The sequence below is a fragment of the Strix uralensis genome, chromosome 7, assembly GCF_047716275.1.
Source record: "Strix uralensis isolate ZFMK-TIS-50842 chromosome 7, bStrUra1, whole genome shotgun sequence".
Taxonomy (NCBI): Eukaryota; Metazoa; Chordata; class Aves; order Strigiformes; family Strigidae; genus Strix; species Strix uralensis.
In genome coordinates, this window is record NC_133978.1 from 32,105,181 (window position 1) to 32,126,916 (window position 21,736).

At 40.3% G+C, this 21,736-nt stretch overlaps 1 protein-coding gene across 6 annotated transcripts in view; it reads right to left on the minus strand.

Annotated features, from left to right (window-relative positions):
- Positions 1 to 12,541: 12,541 nt before the first annotated feature.
- GPAM (glycerol-3-phosphate acyltransferase, mitochondrial) overlaps positions 12,542 to 21,736 on the minus strand; it is a 32,597-nt gene continuing 23,402 nt past the window's right edge. For 5 of the 6 annotated variants that reach the window (XM_074875284.1, XM_074875286.1, XM_074875282.1 and 2 more), the window contains exons 17-21: positions 20,880 to 20,957; positions 18,160 to 18,300; positions 17,200 to 17,389; positions 17,032 to 17,090; positions 12,542 to 15,897 (exon numbers count right to left, since the gene is read on the minus strand). In XM_074875284.1, coding sequence (XP_074731385.1) covers positions 15,781 to 15,897; positions 17,032 to 17,090; positions 17,200 to 17,389; positions 18,160 to 18,300; positions 20,880 to 20,957 — 585 coding nt within the window. In that variant the 3' untranslated portion in view covers positions 12,542 to 15,780. The remainder of the gene's footprint in view (positions 15,898 to 17,031; positions 17,091 to 17,199; positions 17,390 to 18,159; positions 18,301 to 20,879; positions 20,958 to 21,736) is intronic. The other variant, XM_074875287.1, reaches the window with a different exon arrangement.

Below are 21,736 nucleotides of genomic sequence, written 5' to 3' on the forward strand. Positions count from 1 at the left end.
ATACAACTGCTGTGTGTAGGAAAACAACGTCTGTAAAATGAAATGCATTAGGACAGTGTCAACCCTCTTATTTCACAGAGCCAATCACTGATTGGGTTATTGTGCCAAAAATGTAGAGAATTCATTGAACTGGGACCATTTAAATAGAAATAAATTCACTTCCACGTCCTTCCTCCTTCATTAATCTTCTTGTAGTGTGCCTTGCATGAGCTAATAACAGATTCATTGCAGCCCTGCTGTAACTGATTACTATAACTTTGCATATTTTTCCGATGTATATTAAGAGGTACTACCAAAACTCTCAGGATTAACAGATCTACACTTTGAATTACCTTTCATTTCCATTCAAAGTTCATGCAATTCTTTACAAGGGCTCTTCAAAAGAAGTTCAGCAGAAAACAAAACCAGAAAATTCACAGATTAAAACTCAGCAGGGGTGAATTCATATGTGATGAAGAAAGGAATTAAAATAAGAAAAGCAGTTCCACTTTTACATTTTCAAAAAAGCAGAACAATCAGGACCTTACAACAATCATAATTCTTATAGCAACACAAACCTTGGTGTGTCTTGGTGTGTGGTGCTTATGTCTGTTAATTTGTCTAAGTATGGCCTAGAGAGCTAAAAAATATAGATTCCACAGGTCTGCTCCAGTTCCCAATAGGAACAAAATAATGGAATGATTTAGGTTGGGAGGAACCTCTGGAAGTCATGTGGCCCAACACCACCCCACCCTGACTCGAAGCAGGACCAGCTTAGGACAGGTTGCTCAGCACATTTTCCAGTCTGGTGTTTGACACCTCTGAGGACAGAGACCCAACGGCTTTTCTGAGCCCTTGCAGGGTTTCACTGCCCTCACTGTGGACTTTTTTCCTGGTATCTAATAGGAATTGCCCTTTTTTGGGGGGATGGGGGGGTGGGGTGGAAATTTGACACATTACTCCAGATGTGGCTTCTTAAGTGTTCAGGAGAGGGGAAGAGGCACCTAGGCTCTAGCTAATACAGTTTATGGTCCAGTTGGCCTTTATGGCCTGGACAAGCATTGTTGGTGCATGCGCAGCTTGATGCCCACCAGGCCATGCAGGTCCTTTTCCATAACTAATTTCTATGTGAAAGGTCAGTTAGTGGCACTGAGAAATAAATAACATCTCTAACATGTCTTCTGTAGTCACTGAAATTTTAGAACATTCCAAGATTGCCTTGGGGTATCAGGTATGCCACAAAAAAAAAATCCCTGAATTTTCCAACACGAACAATTTTTTGCACTGTACTTTAATTTTATCCTGGTCTGCAGTCAACTTATTAGAAACCATTGATCCAGAGTGGCTTTAGAAGACACATCTGGAGAAGTCCAGCTGGAGAAACGATTAATCCAGCACCTTTCTCAGGCATTTGAAAGAGAAAATGAGAATAATTTCAGTAAGAGATGAGAAATTTGAGTAACTTACTGTCTCTCTGCATTCATTAAGTACCAGTCTCTACTTTGACTTAAACTTTTTAATGAACTGGAGTCCAAACCTAAATTCTTCTGCTGGGTGTGGTAAGTAATTTATCTAACACCTGATATATAATTGGCAGGCAGTTTGCTCTTAGCTCATCTCTTTGGGTGAGCCTCTGTCATCTTAATGACTGGGAATAATCTTGAAATTCCTTCCCAAACAAGCATCATCCCCTGCATACTGATACTACATGGACAAACCATTAAATCACTCTGTTCTGCTGTCTGATGAGGTTTCCACATCTTCTACAGTCCTGCTTCCAGCTCCACGCTGCTCCATGGGGTTCCCTTAACCACTGCACTCCAACAGCACCTCCAACCTTCTGGTCCAGTCCTCTCTTCCAGCAGTTCCCGGTGTCAGCATCTGTCAGCCATAAATAATGTCTTGGGATTGGGAGAGAGAGTGAGGATTTTATGAGCATTTTCCCTTTAGGTTGCTTCCTTTCCAAAACCCTAATCTTAGGTAAAGTTTACCCAGGGAGACAAGATTTTTCCACAAAGCAAAAGGAGAGACAAAAGGATGGTATGGGAAGAGAGGTTCTTATGTAGCCCTTCATGATCCAATGCTACATTTTTGTAAGGGTAGAAAGCTATTGCTCCTGCCCAGGAGTTTTAAAGGGGTGTTATGTTCTTATTCATTAAGTTGGTGTCATTTAACGCTGTCTCAAATTGTTAAGCAGCTTCTGGATCCTCTCTTCTGATGGATGAGGCAATTCTGTCTTTGCGTAATTCAGAGAAGCCACATGAGACTTAATTAATATTTATAAAGCATTCAGGATGCTCTGTAGAAAAGGGTGATGATATAAAAGCTCTACAAAAACACAATTTTTCAAATTGTCTGATGTTGCAGGTCAATTTAAAGACTCATTTTTCCCCTTCATTTTCCTACAGCAATTCTGTCCCCTATGGGTTGTGTAGAAACAATGCCCAGAAGCCAGTAACACAGAGCATTTAAAAAGAGAGGCTAACCTACTTATACTTGTAAAGAATGGCATCCCATGAACAGCAAAACCAATGAAACGTTATTTCCTGTGAATTTGTGTCCTGTCTCCTCTAACCACCACCTCGTCGTACATCTTCCTGCAGTCCTTACATCTCCCACGGGGCGCACGATGGTACAAACAGTAGCTGATCTGAAAAGGCGGAGGGGCCGGGCAGCTGGTCCATGCTGTTCAGATACGCCACTGCTGCGTCTTGAAGAGCGAAGAAGTTGAACTGGGTAGTGACGATGATATAGCTTGTTAGTACACCTGCAATTACCTCGACTTGTGCAAGTTGGTTGAAATTGTCTGGAAAAGACGACAAACATCTCAGCTGTCTGAAGAACCTCATTTCTTAAAATTGCCAAGCACAGTCTCAAGCAGAGCAGAGCAGACCAGACTGAGGCTCTCAAGGCCTCTCAGTGATATCTAGTTTCTACCTATGCCTCACTCTTGCAAACAGCTAATGGTGCCAGCAAAAAAAAATAAAAAAAATGCTAACTGAGGCTGTAGAAGAGTGGAAACTGTCCCACCCTGCTCCAGGGCAGTACCAAAGAGATGCAATAGGAATCACAGTGACAACAGCAAAGGCATTGGACTGGAAGGGATGTGTTACAGCTGACAAACAAAAGCACCAGTTAGAGGAACAGCGTAGCCCATAGGGAAACATGCGTGTTTGTTTTTTCAGGTCTCATCTACCACACAGAGGAAAATTATAGAGAAAGAGAGTGTTTGTGCGTGTTTGTATCTCCACTCAACCGTGCCGGAAAAGGGAAATCATCCAGAGCACAGATTTGTTTAGTGTGGAATGACTTATTGGCATACGGCGTAATTCAGCGAGTAACCTGAGGCGATCTCTTCCCACAGCAGCCCAGCGATGAGGTGCTGTCATCTTCCCCCTGTACTGGCCGGGCTCCTCAGGGATACGGCTGCTTTTCCCCAGCAGACACCTCCTGTTGCTTGATCCAAACGTTGCTCTCACCCCTCATGGGGAGCTGAGGGGTGGCGAAGCAGCTGCTCCTAAAATGGTAAGTTGGAAGTTGTTTTATTTCTTAAGGTCAATACCTACAGCTGCTTCCCAGAAACGTTAAAAGGATTGTGTCCCTGCTCTGTATCAAGTCAAGGAATAGCTGGGACCGAGCTCCTGAACCGCAGTGCCTCAGCACCATGCTCTGATCAAAGCGTTGGCACCTGTGGGCACATTTTGCCTTCCCTTTCCTCCCCTGGTACCAGCTCCAGCGTGTTTCTGGTCCAGAGCTGGGCTACTTCAGCACTGGGAGCTGGCAGAGAAGTCTCCGCTGTTTTGTTTTGCTGGGTTTGTTTTCACACACTGTCAAGTCCATCTTCTTGTCCCCGTCTGTGTGCCTCCCCAGAACACTCCTTTCCTGCTGTACCTACAAAAGCAGACTGCCCATCATCTGAGACCCCCTCCCTGTCCCACCACCAGTATCGGCCTGCTGTTGGTAACTGGTTTCACCAGCCAGTCCTCTCTGCTGCTGGTGGCTCTGCCGCTGTTCGGCATCTCCTGCCAGGCTGCAACGTGCCGCAGCCAGTCTTCACCACGTCATGCATGATGTTTGTGTCCCCCTTTTCACTGTGGAGACACATTCAGCCCCCTGAAAAGCAGCTCTGGAGCTGTAAAAGGCTTTTCCATATTGCCCATCGTGCTCAATGCCCCGTCGGGTTACAGAGCAAGTACCCCTAGCAGGAGCAGCAGGGAGACTTGGTGCACAGACCGAGTGGGCAGATGCTTGGAGATGGGGGAAGAACAGTCATTTGTCAAAACCAGTGTTATGTGATCTGTAGCATGGGCTGCACTGCTGCTGACTGGCAGGTGAGAAGAGGGAGCTGCTGTCCTGGATGCTTGAAAAGCTCCTAGATCTGAGAATAATGGAGTGAGAGGAAAGGGAATGTAGGAAAGCAAAAAGGAAACATTTGCTGACAACAAGATAAGCCTGAAGTAAATCATTTGTGGACAGATTAGTTGATACAAGGGCAGTTGTGAGTTTTACAGCTGCCCTCCAGTGGCTGTGTTAGTATCCATAAATCTCCTCCAGGCTTGATTAGCTAATATTTCAGATGTGGAAGAAATCCTTTTAGTTTCACTTGTGCCAGAGTGACCACTTCTCTCACAAGCAGTTTAAGACAGAGGAATTGATTCCTTGTCGTTTTGACTAAAGGAACCAAATTCTGATCCCAAACAGTTTAGTGGCAGAATAATAAAAATAGTATTGCTACTAAAACCATCAGCAGGCCAGGCTGCAGAGGACAGGCACAGGGAGTTAAATGCAGCCTCTTCCAGCTCAGAGCATGTCTTTGGATTTATGGTTTCTGGGTCGGCAGTCAGAACCATGGTCCTTCTCAATTTTAAACCATCTCTAAGGCAATTGCTCTTTTCTCAGATACAGGCCCAGGTGTGAGCTCTGCCCTGCACATCATCTGGGAGGACCAAAGGGACCTAAGGATCCTATCATCATCCCTACACCTTGCTTTTTGGGCTAGCTGGAAATTGCTTGAATTGACACAGAAACTAAAAGCCTTAAGGGTACAAGGCCCTTAAAAATACTGGAGTAAGGTATTCCTGCCCTCCTTTCAACCTTTCTGCATCATTTGTTCCTGTCACCAGCTTGGCTCCCTCCACCACGCTGATGGTGGCCAGTGGGGCTTCCAAGGAGCCAGACAGCGACTTCGATCCACCTGAAAAATAATCCAGAAGGGGATAGAGAGGGAGGAAGCTGCAGAATTTCATTCAGCTGTGCTCCCAGCAAAGCCTCAAACCAGCTGCCTAGGAACAGGGGACACAGGCATTGCGGAGGAACTGAGCAAGGACAGTGAGGGGAAAGGGCAGGATTTGTTAACATCAACACTGTTGTCAAGAAAGGCACATGAACCACATCTCCTGGGCTCCACAAAGCCATCCGGACACCAGGACAGAGGTGCTCAGCAGGGCACCAGCCATCTCCCTGTCCGGACCCCATACCTATGTGCTGTGCAGTAGTGGACTGCGCTGTCTCCCCTACCCTGAAGGATTTCGTGAACTCAGTGGACTAACTCAGTTTTTATTTAGGGCAGGTTCAAACTTGCTTTGCACTGATGGGAGCATTTTGAGTAAAAAACACTGTGATGATGAATTAGGCTGCTCACTGGTGTTTTAATGACTCCTCTTCCTAGGACACTTGAGTTCAGAAAGGTTATCTTCGCAAGGAAAAGCCTGCAGAATATTTTAAAATTAATGCTTGTAATGCTTTGCAGAATATTTAGGAGGTGTAGTGACGCTGTGAGGGCACCTTGTACCCACATTCAGCCAAAGTCTTGGAGTTGCCCTCTAGCTGGCAGCCCTGCCAGGCTCTCTGAAACACCCCAAGGACACAGCCTCTCCTTTCCACCTGCCTTGCAGAAGGTGCAGTTCTCTGCCTTCCACAGCTGCAGAGGAGCATCACTTTTGCACGAGGTGGGAGGCTGGGGGGATCCGATATGGGTCTGCAACCCGTAAGTCTGGTCTTGCATCTGGGACACTTCCAAACTTGAGGCATGCTTAGGTCTGGACTTGGTGTGATGGCTTTGTTTCTTTAAAATGCCTGTCTGGACCAGAGGTTGCAGGCAGGAGGGGAGAGGAAGAGCTTCTTTCCTAATGCAAATTTTCTCTTGAAGCAGCATAAACACCCCTCCATGCCCACAGGCATTAAAGATGGTCTCTCAAGGTGGTAGTGCTTATGTCAGGTGCCAAACACAGCCCGACTCCTGCAACTATAAAAATCAATCACAGCAACAGATAAAATCAGCTCCAAACGAAGTGCTTTCCATGTTAAGCAAATATTGCATCTGGCTGCCAAGGAAATTATGTTTTGTTTCTAATGGACAGCCTGGGGGCCGAGGTATGGGAATGGTGGTGTCCAGGACCTCAGCAGGAACTGCAGCTGTAGATGAAACTCCACCACCATCTGCTGGACACACGGGAGATGGAGCTGGGCTCATCTATGTTTGTCTATTAGCAAAATGACAAAATCCCTCTAAAGAAAAAGTTTAAAATGCTGAGACTAATGTCCTTAATCCCCTGTTTTCCAGCCATCTGGGAATTTGTCTACCCCTGGACACAGTAGCAACTAAACATCTCCTTTGGAAAGTCAATTTTTATTTCATTTTTTTGTAGCCCTGATAGATCTGAGAGTCAATTCTTACCTCATGAAGTACAGTTTGAATGCAAAAGCAGGCAAATGGTGGGGAAAGAGTGTTTTCTTAGGCAATTTAAACAAAAAAACCTTATGTGGTTTACACAGTAGGGAGCAGTCAGACTCAAGGTCAACCCCCTGTATGAGTTGGGAGAAAGAAATCACTGTACCAGAGCCCATGTGGACAGTGGAAATTGCTATAGTGACATAGACAGGGAGAACTGAATTTTTTGTATTAAAGGAGAAAATCACCCTGAGATAGTTGGACCGAGAGTCTCACTGTGCCTCCCCTCCCCTCATTTATTCCTACTTGCTGTGCTGCTGCTGGGTGGCCAGGACCTGCCCAGGCTGGCAGCCCTCTGTGCACGCCAAAGGCTCCATCCCTGCCATGCAGCGGCTGAGCAGGTGCCGCTTGTCCCGCTCCGAGGCAGGGATGGGGCAGAGATGCCCAGCGCAGAGATGCACCTCGGGGTTGCCAGCGCAGTACGGCACAGCACCATGCACGTTAACACCTGTGGAACTACGGAGGCATCCGTCCATCCTCCAGCCCTGCTCCCAGGACCCGGGTACTGCAGGGCACCACGTCATTACCTCCTGGGCACTGAAGGACTTTCTGACAAACATAGAGCATTAAGTGGTCTTCCTAGGGTCACATTTGGAGACTATTTCAGAGCCAAGAGCTGAGTTCCATACCTCCATGTATCAGAGCAACATCGCTCTAATCCTCCTCCAGTGCAGAGCCCTCCTGACTCCCCCTACCCTCTCAGCTCTTCACCTCTTCACATGAGGTCACCTCCCCAAGAAGGTGACCAGGCTATCTCCAGGAGATCCCACACACCCAAAATTTCCTGCTCCAAACCCACCTTCCAGTTTATGTCAAGTCTGCAGCATGGCATTGTAACAGCAACATCTCAAGCCTGATGCATCATTTAGATCTAATTCTTTAATAAATGAAGAAGTGAGGCTTTAATAAGAGATAAGGGAGCTGCGGACTGCCTTGCTCAAACTAATCTTTTAATGGTTGAAAATGATAGACAAGCTGCTCCATTTTCTTATCTAACATTTTGCTTTGAATTAGTAATAACCAATTTGTACTTAATTTACTTTGTTCAGAAAATTAACTACATGTGTCACTGGTTCCAACATTTTTCATTTTTACTGCCTTCAACATCAGCAAAGGGATAACTTCATATAAACCAATTAAAAGACAAAAATGCACACAGAACCTCCTGCCCTGGTTTGCTCTCCTAACTCTCTAGAGTATATCCAGAAATACCAGCTCCTAATATTTCTATGCTTCTTTGCTTCGGATTTCCTTAAACTACAACTTGGGTTAATGATGACAGCTGGTAAAGGGATAGAGTTTCTCCTAATATCTAAAACAGTTTTCCCAGAGTGGAGGAGTTCTAAAACCTAGCACCAGAATTAGTTCACATTATAGCGAAGTATTACAAAAATGTAAACACAAGACACGTCTAAACTTCTTCATCTCCTACAGACAGGGAGCATTCACTTTATTACATGTAATGTAATAATGTAAACTTCTTCTGGGGATTTAAAAAATATTTTTCAAGGAATATGCCCTGTGGTATGGCTTCCTCAAAACATAATTTCTTTGCATAGAACATATTATTCTGCAGCACAGCGTTAAAAGTTCATCTAATTGAGTCAGGCTGATCATTTTCAAAAATAATAAGTAACATTTATTCAGGAAAACAAATATTACTGGATTAATCAGACTAGTCTCCAAAAAGAAGAGAAGATGAATTACATTTCAATGACAGCTGAATGAAACATCACATCATTTCAAAACCAAACGTTTTGTTTAAAGTTTTGATGGAAAACTTTTGAGAAAAATCTACCTTCACTTTCAAAACCCCAAACTGAACAAAGCCACTACTTCAATGCAAAGTCTTTCTTCAGATTTAATTCTTCCACAAACATCTTGCCAAAATAAGGAAGCACAGAGAGATATATACCTGCCTTTTAGCACATTGATTTCTAAGGAAGCAGCATTTTCTTACAGGAAAAAGAAAAGATAAAAAATATTCATTAATTTTAATTACCATGTCTCAATTTTAAATGAACTTATTTTTATATCCTGGGGGCTCTGTTTGAATGAGAAAGCTGAGTCATGCAAAAAAAAGAGTTGCTGTTAAGAAGGTCGATGAGAAGCACCTGGGAACAGGAAGAGTCACGAGGATGACGAGTGTCTAAACCTGTAGCACACAGGAAGAAGAAACTGGAGGCTATAAATGGCCAGCCAGCCAGCAAGACAAAGGGAGAGATTTGTAGGCAAAGGTGCTGAATTATGATAATTAAGTTTAATGAAGGGGAAATAGCAACACTGAAAAAGGGCTTTTACGGTTTTCCGACAGGTAGTAGTTTAATTGGCCTTCTCTATCCTGCAGAGACGAGAGGAAGGCTGATTCAAAAAGCCTAGCACCACTGCTAAAATTAGGCTGCAGCTAAATTTAGAGAACACATGTATTAACGTAGCCATAAGGTAAAACTTTCCACAGATACGCAAAATGCTTAACTGGGGAACAAAACCAATCTACCAAAACTTCCTTAGCCTCATCTGAAGGAGAACAACAAATCAAAGGTGAGACATTGGTTTTACAGACATGCTCCAGCTAGCTGTTAACAAGCCATCCTGGGTACCAATTACACAGCAGCCATCACACAGTACAGAGCTCACTTAAAGAGGTTGATGAAGTTGTTTTTGGCAATCCTGGAAAGTCTTCCAAAGAAAATGAATTATGCTAAAATAGTGCCACTGTCAATTCTGTGGCATTTATAAATGTCGTTTTCCTTGGGTAGATACAATCACTGGAGCCTGAACTCCTGAGATAATGCAGTAGCCAAGGCAGTGGTAAACCCAAAACTCAGGAAATAATCACTTAGCTTTCAGCATTTCCAAAGCAGGGCCAGAGTTAAACTGTAATCGGTCAACAGATTACAGGGTTAATTTGTAATTTGTTATTGTAATCTGCCAGGAACAGTCTGGAAGGTGAAAATGACAGGGGCGGGATTCCTCACCCATGTTCTAGTCACCAGGGAGTCTACAACTGGCAGAGGTAGGAGGGTCCTGCACATCTTTCTGGAAATGCTCACACAACACTCAAGACGCAGGGCAGAGGACAGTGACGTTACCTGTTTTTTTCTGTATTCCTTTCCTGATCACCGCTGGCACTCCATGTGTTTTCTGACAAGCAGAGACACTAAGCAAACACTTTTTTACAGAAAAACCTTAATAAAGCCCTCACACATTTTATTCCTGAACGATTATAGGTACAAGAAGTGTAATCTGTATTAGAGCTGCTCCTGATCTCGGGACTCAGGGATAAAGAGCCAGCCAGACCACCAGTCAAAGCAGCCTGACCAAGCTGCTTCTGCACAAACCCATTCCTGTTTCGCTTGAGAAAGATGCCCAGACCTGGAAGGCAGTTTCACCTCCCACCCCTTCTGCTCACCACCATGCAGCATGGCACAACTGACAGACACAGGGACCCAATACCCAAAACAAGGGAAATATCAACTCCCTCAAGCCATCTATCTCAGTGTTTCTCTTCACTTACTGTAAAGATTTTACAGTATCTAACCTGATTCTCTTCACTGCAACTGAAGACTAAATTCACTACTTTTGCCCAACCTGGGTATTCTTCTCCTCCACAAGGGGAAAAAAAAAGCTCTTTTTCTTCCTTCTGTCTTGCCCATATCATCCTTCAGACAGAGCTCCTCAAGCTGAACATGGTATGCCAGCTGAGACCTTATCAGTCTGAATGCACTGGAAAGTTTTGCCCTGTGTTTGTCATTCATGTGCAGGCGTAAGGTACCTTTGCATGACGTCTGCCCTTTTCATAACACACCACTTCTGACTCATGTTCTGCTTGTGATCTGCCAGTAAATTGGAGTTTTCTCCAAAGAATTGCTACACAGACAGTTTGTTTCCTCTCCTGTGCCTGCAGAGTTTATCTTCTCTCAGTTGTAATACCTTGTACTTCCCTTGTTGAACTGCATTCTTCTTGCCTTCAGAGCTTTCCAAAATGTATCATTACCACTGGGATCATGACAACCTCCAGTGTCCTACATGGCTATCCCAGATCTTGTTATCTACTAATGTAAGGAGAAAACTCTCTCTTCCACTCCCCAGGTCACTAACGAAGATACTGAATAGATGAGATTCAGAACAGATGATAGTGAAATCATGCCCACTGCTAATAGTAATTCTTCCACTCCACAATTCTTCCCTTCTGACTGTGAATTGTGCTTTAAGGAGAGAAAAAAAAAATCCACTTAGTACCTGTACACATGCAGCTTTCCTCAAACTACCAGCAGTTGCTGATGAAAATATGAGACAGCATCAGAAATGACATCTAACTTTGGAGCAAAAGAACAGGCTCGTAAGTGTCACTGAACCCATGCATGGCCTTAGACACATTATCTGATCTCCATGTCTAGGTTTCCTCATCTGTCAGAGATTGTCACTCTGTAAAACACCAGAGACCAAGAGACTGCAAATACTATCAGTTAATATTACTATGGTGGAGAACAGCCTTTTTATGCAAATTACTCATAGCAACTATGACATGCATCTTTCATTGAAATTTTGCATTGCATAATTACATACACATGTGTTTGTATAACTATTAGTTATACAATAATTAATGAAATGGAATTTGTCTCTGTAACTGTCAATGCTTTATGACAGATGAAATATAAAAGTCTCATTAGGGTTTATAGTCTCTCAGGTCTGAACTCTGCTATAACATGCAGCAGTGAATATTTCATACATGTTTCTTCCCAGAAGCCAGAAAGTTCCTTATTCTAATGACAGCATCAACTATGATATTTTTTGAACAATTACATTAACAGTGGGCCAACTTACAGAAGAATCAATAAGGATGCTACTTCTCACCCAGTAAATGCAAAGTGCAATGAACATCTATAAAAGACTGAAAATGTTTCAAGCAGCAATTCAGATCAATGTGGATCCTTCCTTGAAAATACAGGGCTACTGAAAACTTGGTGTACCATAAGAGAACAAAGCAGAGAGCTCAAATCAAGTGATCCTTCTAAATAAGCCTGGCAAGCTTTTATTACAAGAAAACTGAATTAAGCAAAAACCAGAGATAAGTGCTTTATCTGACATTTGGGATTTTAAGACTGAGAAATAGGAAGACATTTACAGAAAGAATAACATGTAAGGTCATCATTAGTAAGAATTGGGTTTTATTCAAGCTATTGACAATAACTGAATTTTAGTTTCCTGCCTCAGCCTAGAGTTGTCAATTAATCGAGCCTTGCTTGCATGTGAACATTGCTAGAGGCCTCTTAAAGAATCAGTTGATTATAACTTTTTTTTTTTTTTTTTCCTGAAGAGTGAAACAGCATACCTCCTTCTCAATTTAAGTAATGATCATCTATGCAGGCTTTATTATATTAAAGCCCCACTCCAATTGATTCACATTTGCCAGATGCTGTCGGAATTGGTCACAAGTGCTTATTGCAGTCTAGGTCAGCTTGAAATCACCACAAGAAGGGACAGTCTGCAACATCAGAGCTGTCCCAGACTCCAGAATGATACCCCCCTGCCCCCCGGCCACTGTAAGGTGAGAAGAACTTTAAAAAATGGAAGCCACATACAAGAGCCTTGCAGGGATGGGGAGACAGGGAAGCAAAATGGCACCTCCACTTTAAATGGTTCTGCTCCAGTACATACACTGGTAGAGATACATCTACAATGAAAACTTTTCATGGTTTAATTTCAGAAACTACCTGGAATGGGACAAAGTTATTGAATGAATTATCTTAGCAGGTTATTAAAAAACAAAAAACAAACCCCAAACAAAAAAAAAAATCCCAAAAAACCACTAGAAGAGCTTGTTAAATGTCATATTAGCAAACAGTTTAATTTATTAAAATGACTCCAGTACATCTCTGTGCTTCTACAACGGACACAGCGTTACACATAACAGGTAAAACGTGGTAACATTCTCCAGGAAGCAGTATCAGGCTCATTAGCACAGAAACAAAAGAGCAACAGTATCTTACATCACCTCCCAACTCAGCTTTCTTCTACATGGTGATTCTGATACTTCTCTGTGGAGCAGGCAGTCAGTTGAACACAAGTGTAGGTATATGCTTCCTAATCAAAGATAGGTGAATAAAGCCCTATACCGTCAAAGAGAAGGCAGGTATGCCTCCGACGTCAGTGTGAGTAGAAAGTAAATGTATTAACAAGTTTATGATCCCTGGGTAGCTGTGGCAGCACAGGAAGCAGAACTCTACATTTTCATCACTCTAAAAAGGTGAGATCTACAGAATGCATAAGGAAAGATTAAATTTCTCATATCATGAAAGATCCTGGCCCAAAAAGACTTGCACACCTGAGTAGTATGTTCATAACAATGATGAGACTCATGTAAGTCTTTATAAGAGGAGAGTCTTAAAATACATTTGTGGTAGTTCAGGGCCAGTCCTTTCTTGTATACTGGTTAACTTTACTGAAATTAACTCAACCTGGCATTCTATCAGCAAAGGAAACATGAGAGGTTAATAAAATCAGAAGACACTGAAGGTGTAAATACAGTGCAAAAGTGTTGGTTTTTAGTGTTGGTTTTAGGTTTTGACTGTTACAGCCTGGTGATTTTATATTCTGTGCTTTATTTTCAGGGAAAAGCATAGTTGTCATGTGCGATAATATACACACTTGAATATATATGTATACATACACACTTGCTGCAGAATGCAAAGGCTTCCAGTGGCATATGATTCATATGACTTCTCACATGCAGGTTTTTTTCATACAAAAACAAATCAGTTTTAGAGGTGGCCCTCCCTCTGCATACTAAATGTATTCATTAATGTGTATTCACATGCATTATTACCCTACCCACTCATTGTTTTATATTAACCAGATTTTTTTTTTTTTTAATGTAAGCCATAAATTATCTTAGTAGCAACACCTAGCAGAACACTCCAGTGACCACAGTATTCCTGGGTTTTATGGTAACTAATACGTCAGTTGGCAGAACATTCTTAATAAAATGACTCAAGTTTTGTTTGCTTCATATTGCTTCATTTTTAAAAACCGTTTTTATGTACAATCTTCGCTGTTAGTACACTTCATATTTACTGAAGTGCAGTAAACTATGAGAGCTCATTATTCAGAAGCACCTGGTCTTTGACATTAAATGGAAGCCATCAGCAACAACCGTTATGGAGCATTCATCAGGTTAACGAACAGTGCACATTAGCTAGTATGAGATGAAACTGTTTTCTAAATAACTAATAGACTTCACAAAACAAATTATGTAATGTAGTCACTATCCTGCTGAGACAGCAAAAGGACATAAGAACAAGAGCGACACTAGGGTCAGTTTCTATCTGTATTAATGTAGCTTTGGTTCAGAAATTCTTTTAAGTGTTGTAGAGCACCTGGTTTAGTGACAAAACACATGCGTCTCACAGTGCTAACAGTATAATGCTAATAAACTATAAACTGCAGGTTTAAAATATTAATAGCATTTAATAAAAAAATTTACAGAAATATTCTTGTTGACAAATGTGCAGTACAAACGCAAGCTCCTTGGCCACAAACTCAAATTGTGTGCATCAGTTTTGTGCTGGCATAACAGTGCAAGTGCTGGGATTCAAGTATGCTTTTCCGTATTTATGTTAAGCAACAGAGATTACATGATGAAGTTTGGGGAATTTTCTGCTCACAAGGCCAGGACAGGAAAATCAAGCAAAATATTGCAGTAATTTAAGTGTTTGATTTCCCTCATATAGAAGGCAATCTAAATGAGGAAAAACACATCTCACAAGCAAACCAGCTTCACATACCACCAAGTTATTGCTTCAGCTAGATCAGCTGTACTAAAATACAGGACTACTGGTACAATCTAATCTCCACTCACATGAAGAGAAGATGAAATCTACAGTGCAAGTCCTCCATGCAAAAGGATCAAATTGCAAGACCAGAGTCCTGTTTCATAGGACAGAATTTATTTATCATTCAGTTTTGTCTATGAATTATTTTTAAAGTCAGTTAGATCAGAGTCAAAAGTACATTGTTTATGATATTTCTGTGTTTCTAGAGGTTACTACTTCATGCCAATTTAGATTTGCTCAGCAACAGAATACAATATGAACACTTGTTTCCAAAGAATTGCTAAAGTTATTGCTTAAATTTTTAGGGCCGAAATTAAAAATTATTTCACCAAATCAAGTCTTTACTCCACTTTAAAAAAAAAAAAGAAAACAACAAAACTTGACATCCTATTAATTAAAAAAACCCCAACCCAAACAATAGCTTTTTTCAATTAAATAATAATCTAAGATTTTACAAGATATTCACATTCAGGCAACTGTCTCCTGACTTTCATCTGGCTGAATGACAGATGCCATAATAAAAACCAAGAACACTACTCTCACATTCTTCATGACAGCAGTGATTAGTGCAATTTACCACTGCACTACACAGCTCTGATAGTGCAAGGTGTGCCTGCTGACAATGTCTCTCACAATCATCTGCTACATGATCATTATTCTCAGATGTCTGTAACTGTTATCCTCATTAGAATTTTGGCATTTATGTTACCGTTTATGAAAAACTATGGCTTTATCCATGAAATATATATCTCCTGCCTAAGCAAAATTTTTAAACCATTTATTTAAAATAATAAAACTGAGTTGGAATGAGTTACTTGTTTATGCCATAAGCTGTGTTGCCACTAAACTCAAGAACTCAGGGTTAGTTACAGATTGCCAATAGGTGTATTTGCGCATCTGTTACAGACTTTAAAAGTATATTTAAAACATAACACTGATAAAACTTCATTCTTCATTTTAAATCTAATTCTAATAATTTATCTTATTTTTTGCAACGTTTGATTACTTGTATCCAAAGTGTCATCTGAGTATCGCTGTATTACAACAGGATTGGGACTGTAAGAAACCCATAAATGCATACGTAAGAAGGCACTTGTCTTCCAGTAGTTCAAGTCAGAGAAGGCCTTACCCAGACAGTGGCACCTTACACTTTGAAGGATTAGCAAATGTCCCCAGGCTTTGACACAGTCTCAAAACCTGTCTTCATGTCCCTGGTCAAAGGTGCTGTGTGTGGTCTTATAATACCATGAAGCTCATGATGAATTCCAGTAGTTTTTGCCTGTTGCGCTGAGGTAGGAACGTAGTGCTTAGTTCCAAAATGGTGTCTCTTCTTTGTTTTGTCTGATTGAAAACCTAAAGCACAGCATGAAAATATGTAAGTATCACCATGTTAAAGGAATCTCCTTTCTTTTGTGATTAAAATTTTACAGTCTACACTGAATTTGACTTCATTTACAGGACTTTTTTTTTTTTTTCTTTCTTGAAGGCTTAGGTGGCAATGCCTTTAGATATTATTAGAATTCACTCAATGTTGAAGCCCTTCAAGTGGTATGGAAGAAGAGAAACTGAGAAATAAGCACAGTGTATGATAAACAGACAACTCCTAACAGTGAGGGATAAAACATGCACTCAAAAGGCATCTGAATTGAAAGTGTAAGCACTTTGAAAACAAGAATTCAGATGCTACGCTCTGAATAGATGCTCAGCAGATGCTATCTAGTTCCACTTTGATGGATTTGATACTTGCTTTCTTCACAGCTCTTACAGCCTACAGGAAGCTATCTTTACTATAGGCTTTACTATAAGCTAATTATTGTTAAGATTATTTACTACATCAGAATTTAAAGACAAAGACTTCAAACCCCTTATCTAGCAATGCTTTGCCTAAATGCTCATGCTTTCAAAATTATAATGCTAAATCCCATCTGGCATTCGGGAAGCCACGTTATTCTCATGAAAGAGAAACTCTTCATTTGCAAAATCTAGATAGGTGATTTAAAATCCAAAATGCTAGCCATAAAGTGCAAAACTGATACTTTATTTTAAAGAACACCTGTATCCTCATGGTGGACACTGGAGGTGTACTAGGATAGTTCTCTTAGAGCATCAACCACTGCTAAGCCAAAATTTAGCTGTTACTAAGCACAGAATATGCTCTCAGCCTTCCAACATTGACACTGATGTCCAATAAGGACATGGAGTAGAGCAGAAGAACTTCATTTGCTGTGAATAAAAATGTCCAGTCACCTAGCCCTCATCTACACAGGTTTTCTCGGGGGCAAGAAGTGCCTTGTTCTGCAATGTGTGCTCTTCCCCTACTGCCCTGAGCTTTAAGGAAAGCAAAATGCTCAAAATCCACAATACATTTGCACAGATACCTTCACAGATTTTTAAACTGACACTGAACAGCTTCCATGAATTGTCAAAATTATGCTCATTATTAAAATGAAACTTAACAGTCTGCAGCTTTGATCACCAAACACTCACCCCAATTTCCTTGAAGACTTTCACTGCGTTTTTCACATGACTGTAGGTAGCACTCTCAGCTGCAAGAAAGAAAACCCAGAGATAAACAAACTGCAACTGAATTTGGTCTACCTTGTGCTAGGAGGAGCAGAATTAATCAAATCCAGTTATAAAACCAGTTTAACATACCATATACAGCAACATTCTTCTCTGTCCTGCTTATTAAGTGCCTGTGTAACTTTTGAAGGTATTCAGACTCTGAAACAGGACCACTAAAATTGTGCACGAAGATGACAGCAGAGCTATATGCCTCCAGTAATGGTCCCAATAACCTCTGCAGGAAAGTGATGTACTGCTGGTGCTCCTGAGACTGGCTCACCTAAGAAAGGGCAACAAGAGCTAAAGTGACAGAGACCTGTGGAAATGACCTGCAACATAGTACAGAGCAAAATAGCAGCTGAAATAATTCTTAGTACAACTAGGAGTATGGGGCACAACACAGCACATTATAAAAACATAGCAAAAAAGCAGTTTACCATGAGGGACAAAACAGGCACTGCACATCACAGACCGATGCTACTTTTTTCTCCTCCAGGATATTAATAACTATTTTCCTAAGATAAAATTGAAGACATCATATACTGTTCTGCAGCCAACAGAAGGGTTGCCATACATTCACAGAGATGGACATAAGTTTCCAAGTGTTAACAAGATATCCTAAAGAGTATTTGTGTCAGCTTTGTGAGAAAACTGGTAATGTCTAAAATCAACGTGATCAATCTATGAAGTGAAATTTAGGCTGAAAATAAATACCAACTGGATGTGCCCCTTTTAGAGTGCATGCTGTCAGTAAAGAATAAAACATTTAAACATTAAGATACTTGAGCCTTTATCAGTGTTCATGACACTAACCATTGTCCTTCCACCTCCCTGTAAGTTTATTTGATGTTTCCTTAGTCGTTTTCCTCATGGGAAGGAGAAAAAGGTGTTTTACTGACTGTAGCAAAATACAACAGACTAACACTGTGAACCAGCAAAAAAAAAAAAAAAAAAAAAAAAAAAAAATTATCATTACCCCTCCTGAACCAGTGAAGTAGTTTGTATCTCTCGCAACAGGCTTCAACGTTATTAGCCTTAGGATAATATTACCTTCAGGTAACAATCTCTCTGCTCTTCTCCAAAATCACTGTCTTCATCTTCCTCATCACTTCTCCAAGACAATGGCTCAGGGAGTTTTTTATCCCATTGCTGTTCTGTAAGACTGGGGCTAACATCCTCCTGATCATCCTGCTTAAATTTGAAAGACAAGGTTGTAAATAGGTAGAAAACCCAAGTCCAGGCAAACAATAGGTTTATTTTATAAACTCATTCGACTTAATCAGTTCATCCATTAACCAATATTTAATGAAAGCAAGTGAGACCCAATTATAGACAGGGATGAGACAAGCAGAGAGAAGAGACATTTGGTGAAAGAGACTTTTTCTTTAGTTTGCCTGTCACATAAAAGTGAAAATCTTCACAAGAGTTGCTGAATCTTCCTACCAGAGGCAACGCAGTAGCAGTTGCCAAGAAAGTGTTTTCAGTTGTGTTAGGATGTAAAGTTGAGATGCTATCTACATGTGGATATTGCTAACCTCTGTACTACTGTTACCTTAAAGACAGAGTAGTAAACTCTGTGTTATTATCTTACAACAGCTAAAATCTCAATTCCTGCAAAATGCCATAAGTTGCTATTTGAAAGTGGTAACTTACTGCTTCTAATCATGTTCTTGCATTCGTGCCCACATGAGATATTGGTTGGAATAGAATGAGCCAGTTTTAATCATGAAGGCTCCAAATTGTTTAAACCTTGATTATGTTGATGCAGGTGTGCCAGAAGTTCAGTAGTACAGTAACTGAGGTGCAACAGAAAAACTCTCACCTGATCAATGTTTGATGCAACATTCAATTTCAACAATGCATCTTCAGAAATGAGTTTTAGAGATAGTAAACACACACTTGAAAGAATAAGGGAAGCCTTAGTGTCAATCATTCACCACTATTTGTTTTGCTCAAAGTAGTAGAACAGAAAGATTTTTTCAAAGGTCACCAGTGCTAAGTCACTGAGGAAACACCCACACACAGTTATTCCACTTAGAAATGGGAATCAGGCAAGATTAAAACCAAATGGATAAACAGACACCTTGTAGACGTGATTACTGTCATAATATTCATGACAAAGAAAAAGGCCTCTGAAGCAAATGAAGAATGACATCCTTCCAATCTTACACTCTGATCAAATGTTTTATTTTGAATGAAGCAAAGGTCACAAAATAAGTTTAAAAAAATACCAAAGAGATCACTGTGTGTTAGGAATATTTCTTAGTTTTTGAAGTAGATACTAGTATCACAGGAAAATAATTTCAAAAAGCAGCATAGGTCAATCAAGCTCAATTTCATGGGAAATTTATCAATGTGTTAATGTCTACAGTAAATTGAAATAATCAGAAGGGGCAGAAGCTAGCTACCTTTCTTAAAGAACATGTTCTAAAAACCTCACAAACATTTCCAACCTATCTGAAGTCATGAAACAGTCATTGCTTACAGTGTTTGCACTGATTATGCAAATTCTTATCATTTTAAAAGTAATAAGCAGGTACAGAGGTTTTCTAAGTTTAAGAAATTTACTGATGGAATATATCTCTTTTTTTAAGCATTCAAATGTTGTGCTGGTGGTGTTATATCAGACAACACAGACAAATATTTATATACAGCCTAATAGCTATCTATATTCCAGCTATAAATTGCAAAGCACCAGAGTCAGCAACCAAAATTTATAGAAGAACCCTCAAGACAGGTTTCATGCTTGAGTAGACAGAGGTGCATATCTACTGCTGTCCACACATATTTTTCTCCTCTGTCCCCAGGCAGAGAACATAAAGGTTTCTTCCTAATCCTCTGATCAGCAGTCATTTGGGGATTTATCTAATAACAAACTCAATCTAATTTATAACAACATGTCAGTAGTTCAGATAAAAAGCAAGCAGTAGTAACTCCAAATAAGGAGAATGTTTAATATCCAGGTATATCAAGTAAATCGCACCTATGGTTACATATATTAAAAATGGAAGCATGTATCAAAAGGTATGCAGTATGATTAGAGTGAAGCAGTGGCCATTAACAAATCCACCAGAAGCAGTTCTAGCCTCCTTTGAAACTGGAGAGCTGCAAGAAGAAAGCAGCCAAATATGCAACTCCTTTTCCATGGGCTCTTTAGATTTTGTTGCTTCCTCCTGAGTGCCATGGTTTGTTTACCGTGCAGAAAAGAAGTTTGGGAAGCAAAGGTGTGCTGAGTCAGCTGCCCCCTCAGTCCCCGGGTTTCCTTTACACTGTATGCCTCTGGCAGGTTGCAACACACAGCAACACCAGTACATCCCTGAAACCGCAAACTGTGCTAGCAGAGGATGTTTACAATAATTTCAAGATCGATATTGATGCAAAGGAATCAAAGAATGACAAAGAATCTGGACTCTTGACTCCTGTAGAGTAGAAAGTAAACATCCATGAAGCTATGCTACAATTTGAAAGGGCTCCAATAATAAAATAAATCTGCATTTTACAGGACAGTACAAAAATGTGTCTTCCTTAGTAGGTTTAATGGCACAGTGAAATTACACACAGAGTCATTTGTAGCATCACCGGATGACTACACCCAAACGTCTGACACTTACAAATCTAAGAATGAAGCAGCATCCGTCCCGGACTTAAGCTGTTACAAGCTCTCAGTAACAGCATATATTTAGAACAAGACACAACTAAGAAGCATAAACTACCTATGGCTACAGTCAAGTACAAGAAACAAAGCTCATACAGTATCTCTATCACCTTACCTCGGCCACCAGAAGAATGCCATATTGTATCAGCCTTTCCACAGATTCATGGCAAACTTGATATATCACCTGGCAAGGCTGCATAACATAAAAGAAATGCACTGAAAAAATCACATCTATTATACCTATTATAGCAACACCAATATGAATGTTTTGGATACAGCGGTACTATTCCTTTTAAACAAGTTATTAAACTTTTACCAGCATAATTCAAATGCACTATTCTTATGTTTATCCTGGCAGACAGGCAGACATTTAAAAATTACAGTGAAATAGGATATTTAAAATTTGTCCAAGTTTTCTGAAGAAATACATTACTACACTGGTAGAAAACCACATTAAATATTTCCCCCTTTTAATTGCCTCTAACCAAATTTTAGTTTGTTAACAATTCTGGAATAAAATAATCGTAAAACTAAAATCATTGAGACTCATACCAGTGATTTATTTGGAATTTAAAGGAAAGTACACTTTTAGGAAATTCCCTTATGTGTTTTGAAACTCTGAATAAAAAACCAACCTCTTTTACATTGTTCATAATCATGTAGGAAATATTTTCTAAGTTAAAAAAAAATCAATTATTAACTCTGAAAGCAGAAGGATAAGATTACTAAAGAACCCTGCCATATGAGCTACATTATTGCCCAGACAAAAATACTAGATTTTGCTTACGCTTCATTTAAGAAGGAATGACTCAGAAATATGTGTACAAATTTAAGAACTAATTCAAGAGCCTCTAGAATTCTAAGTAACTTCTACACATAAGAAAAAAAAATCTAGCACTTGAAATTGCAAGTATTCAGAGTATAAGTATACAGTGACTGAAAACTGAGATAACATCAGCTCTCTTCAGTGTT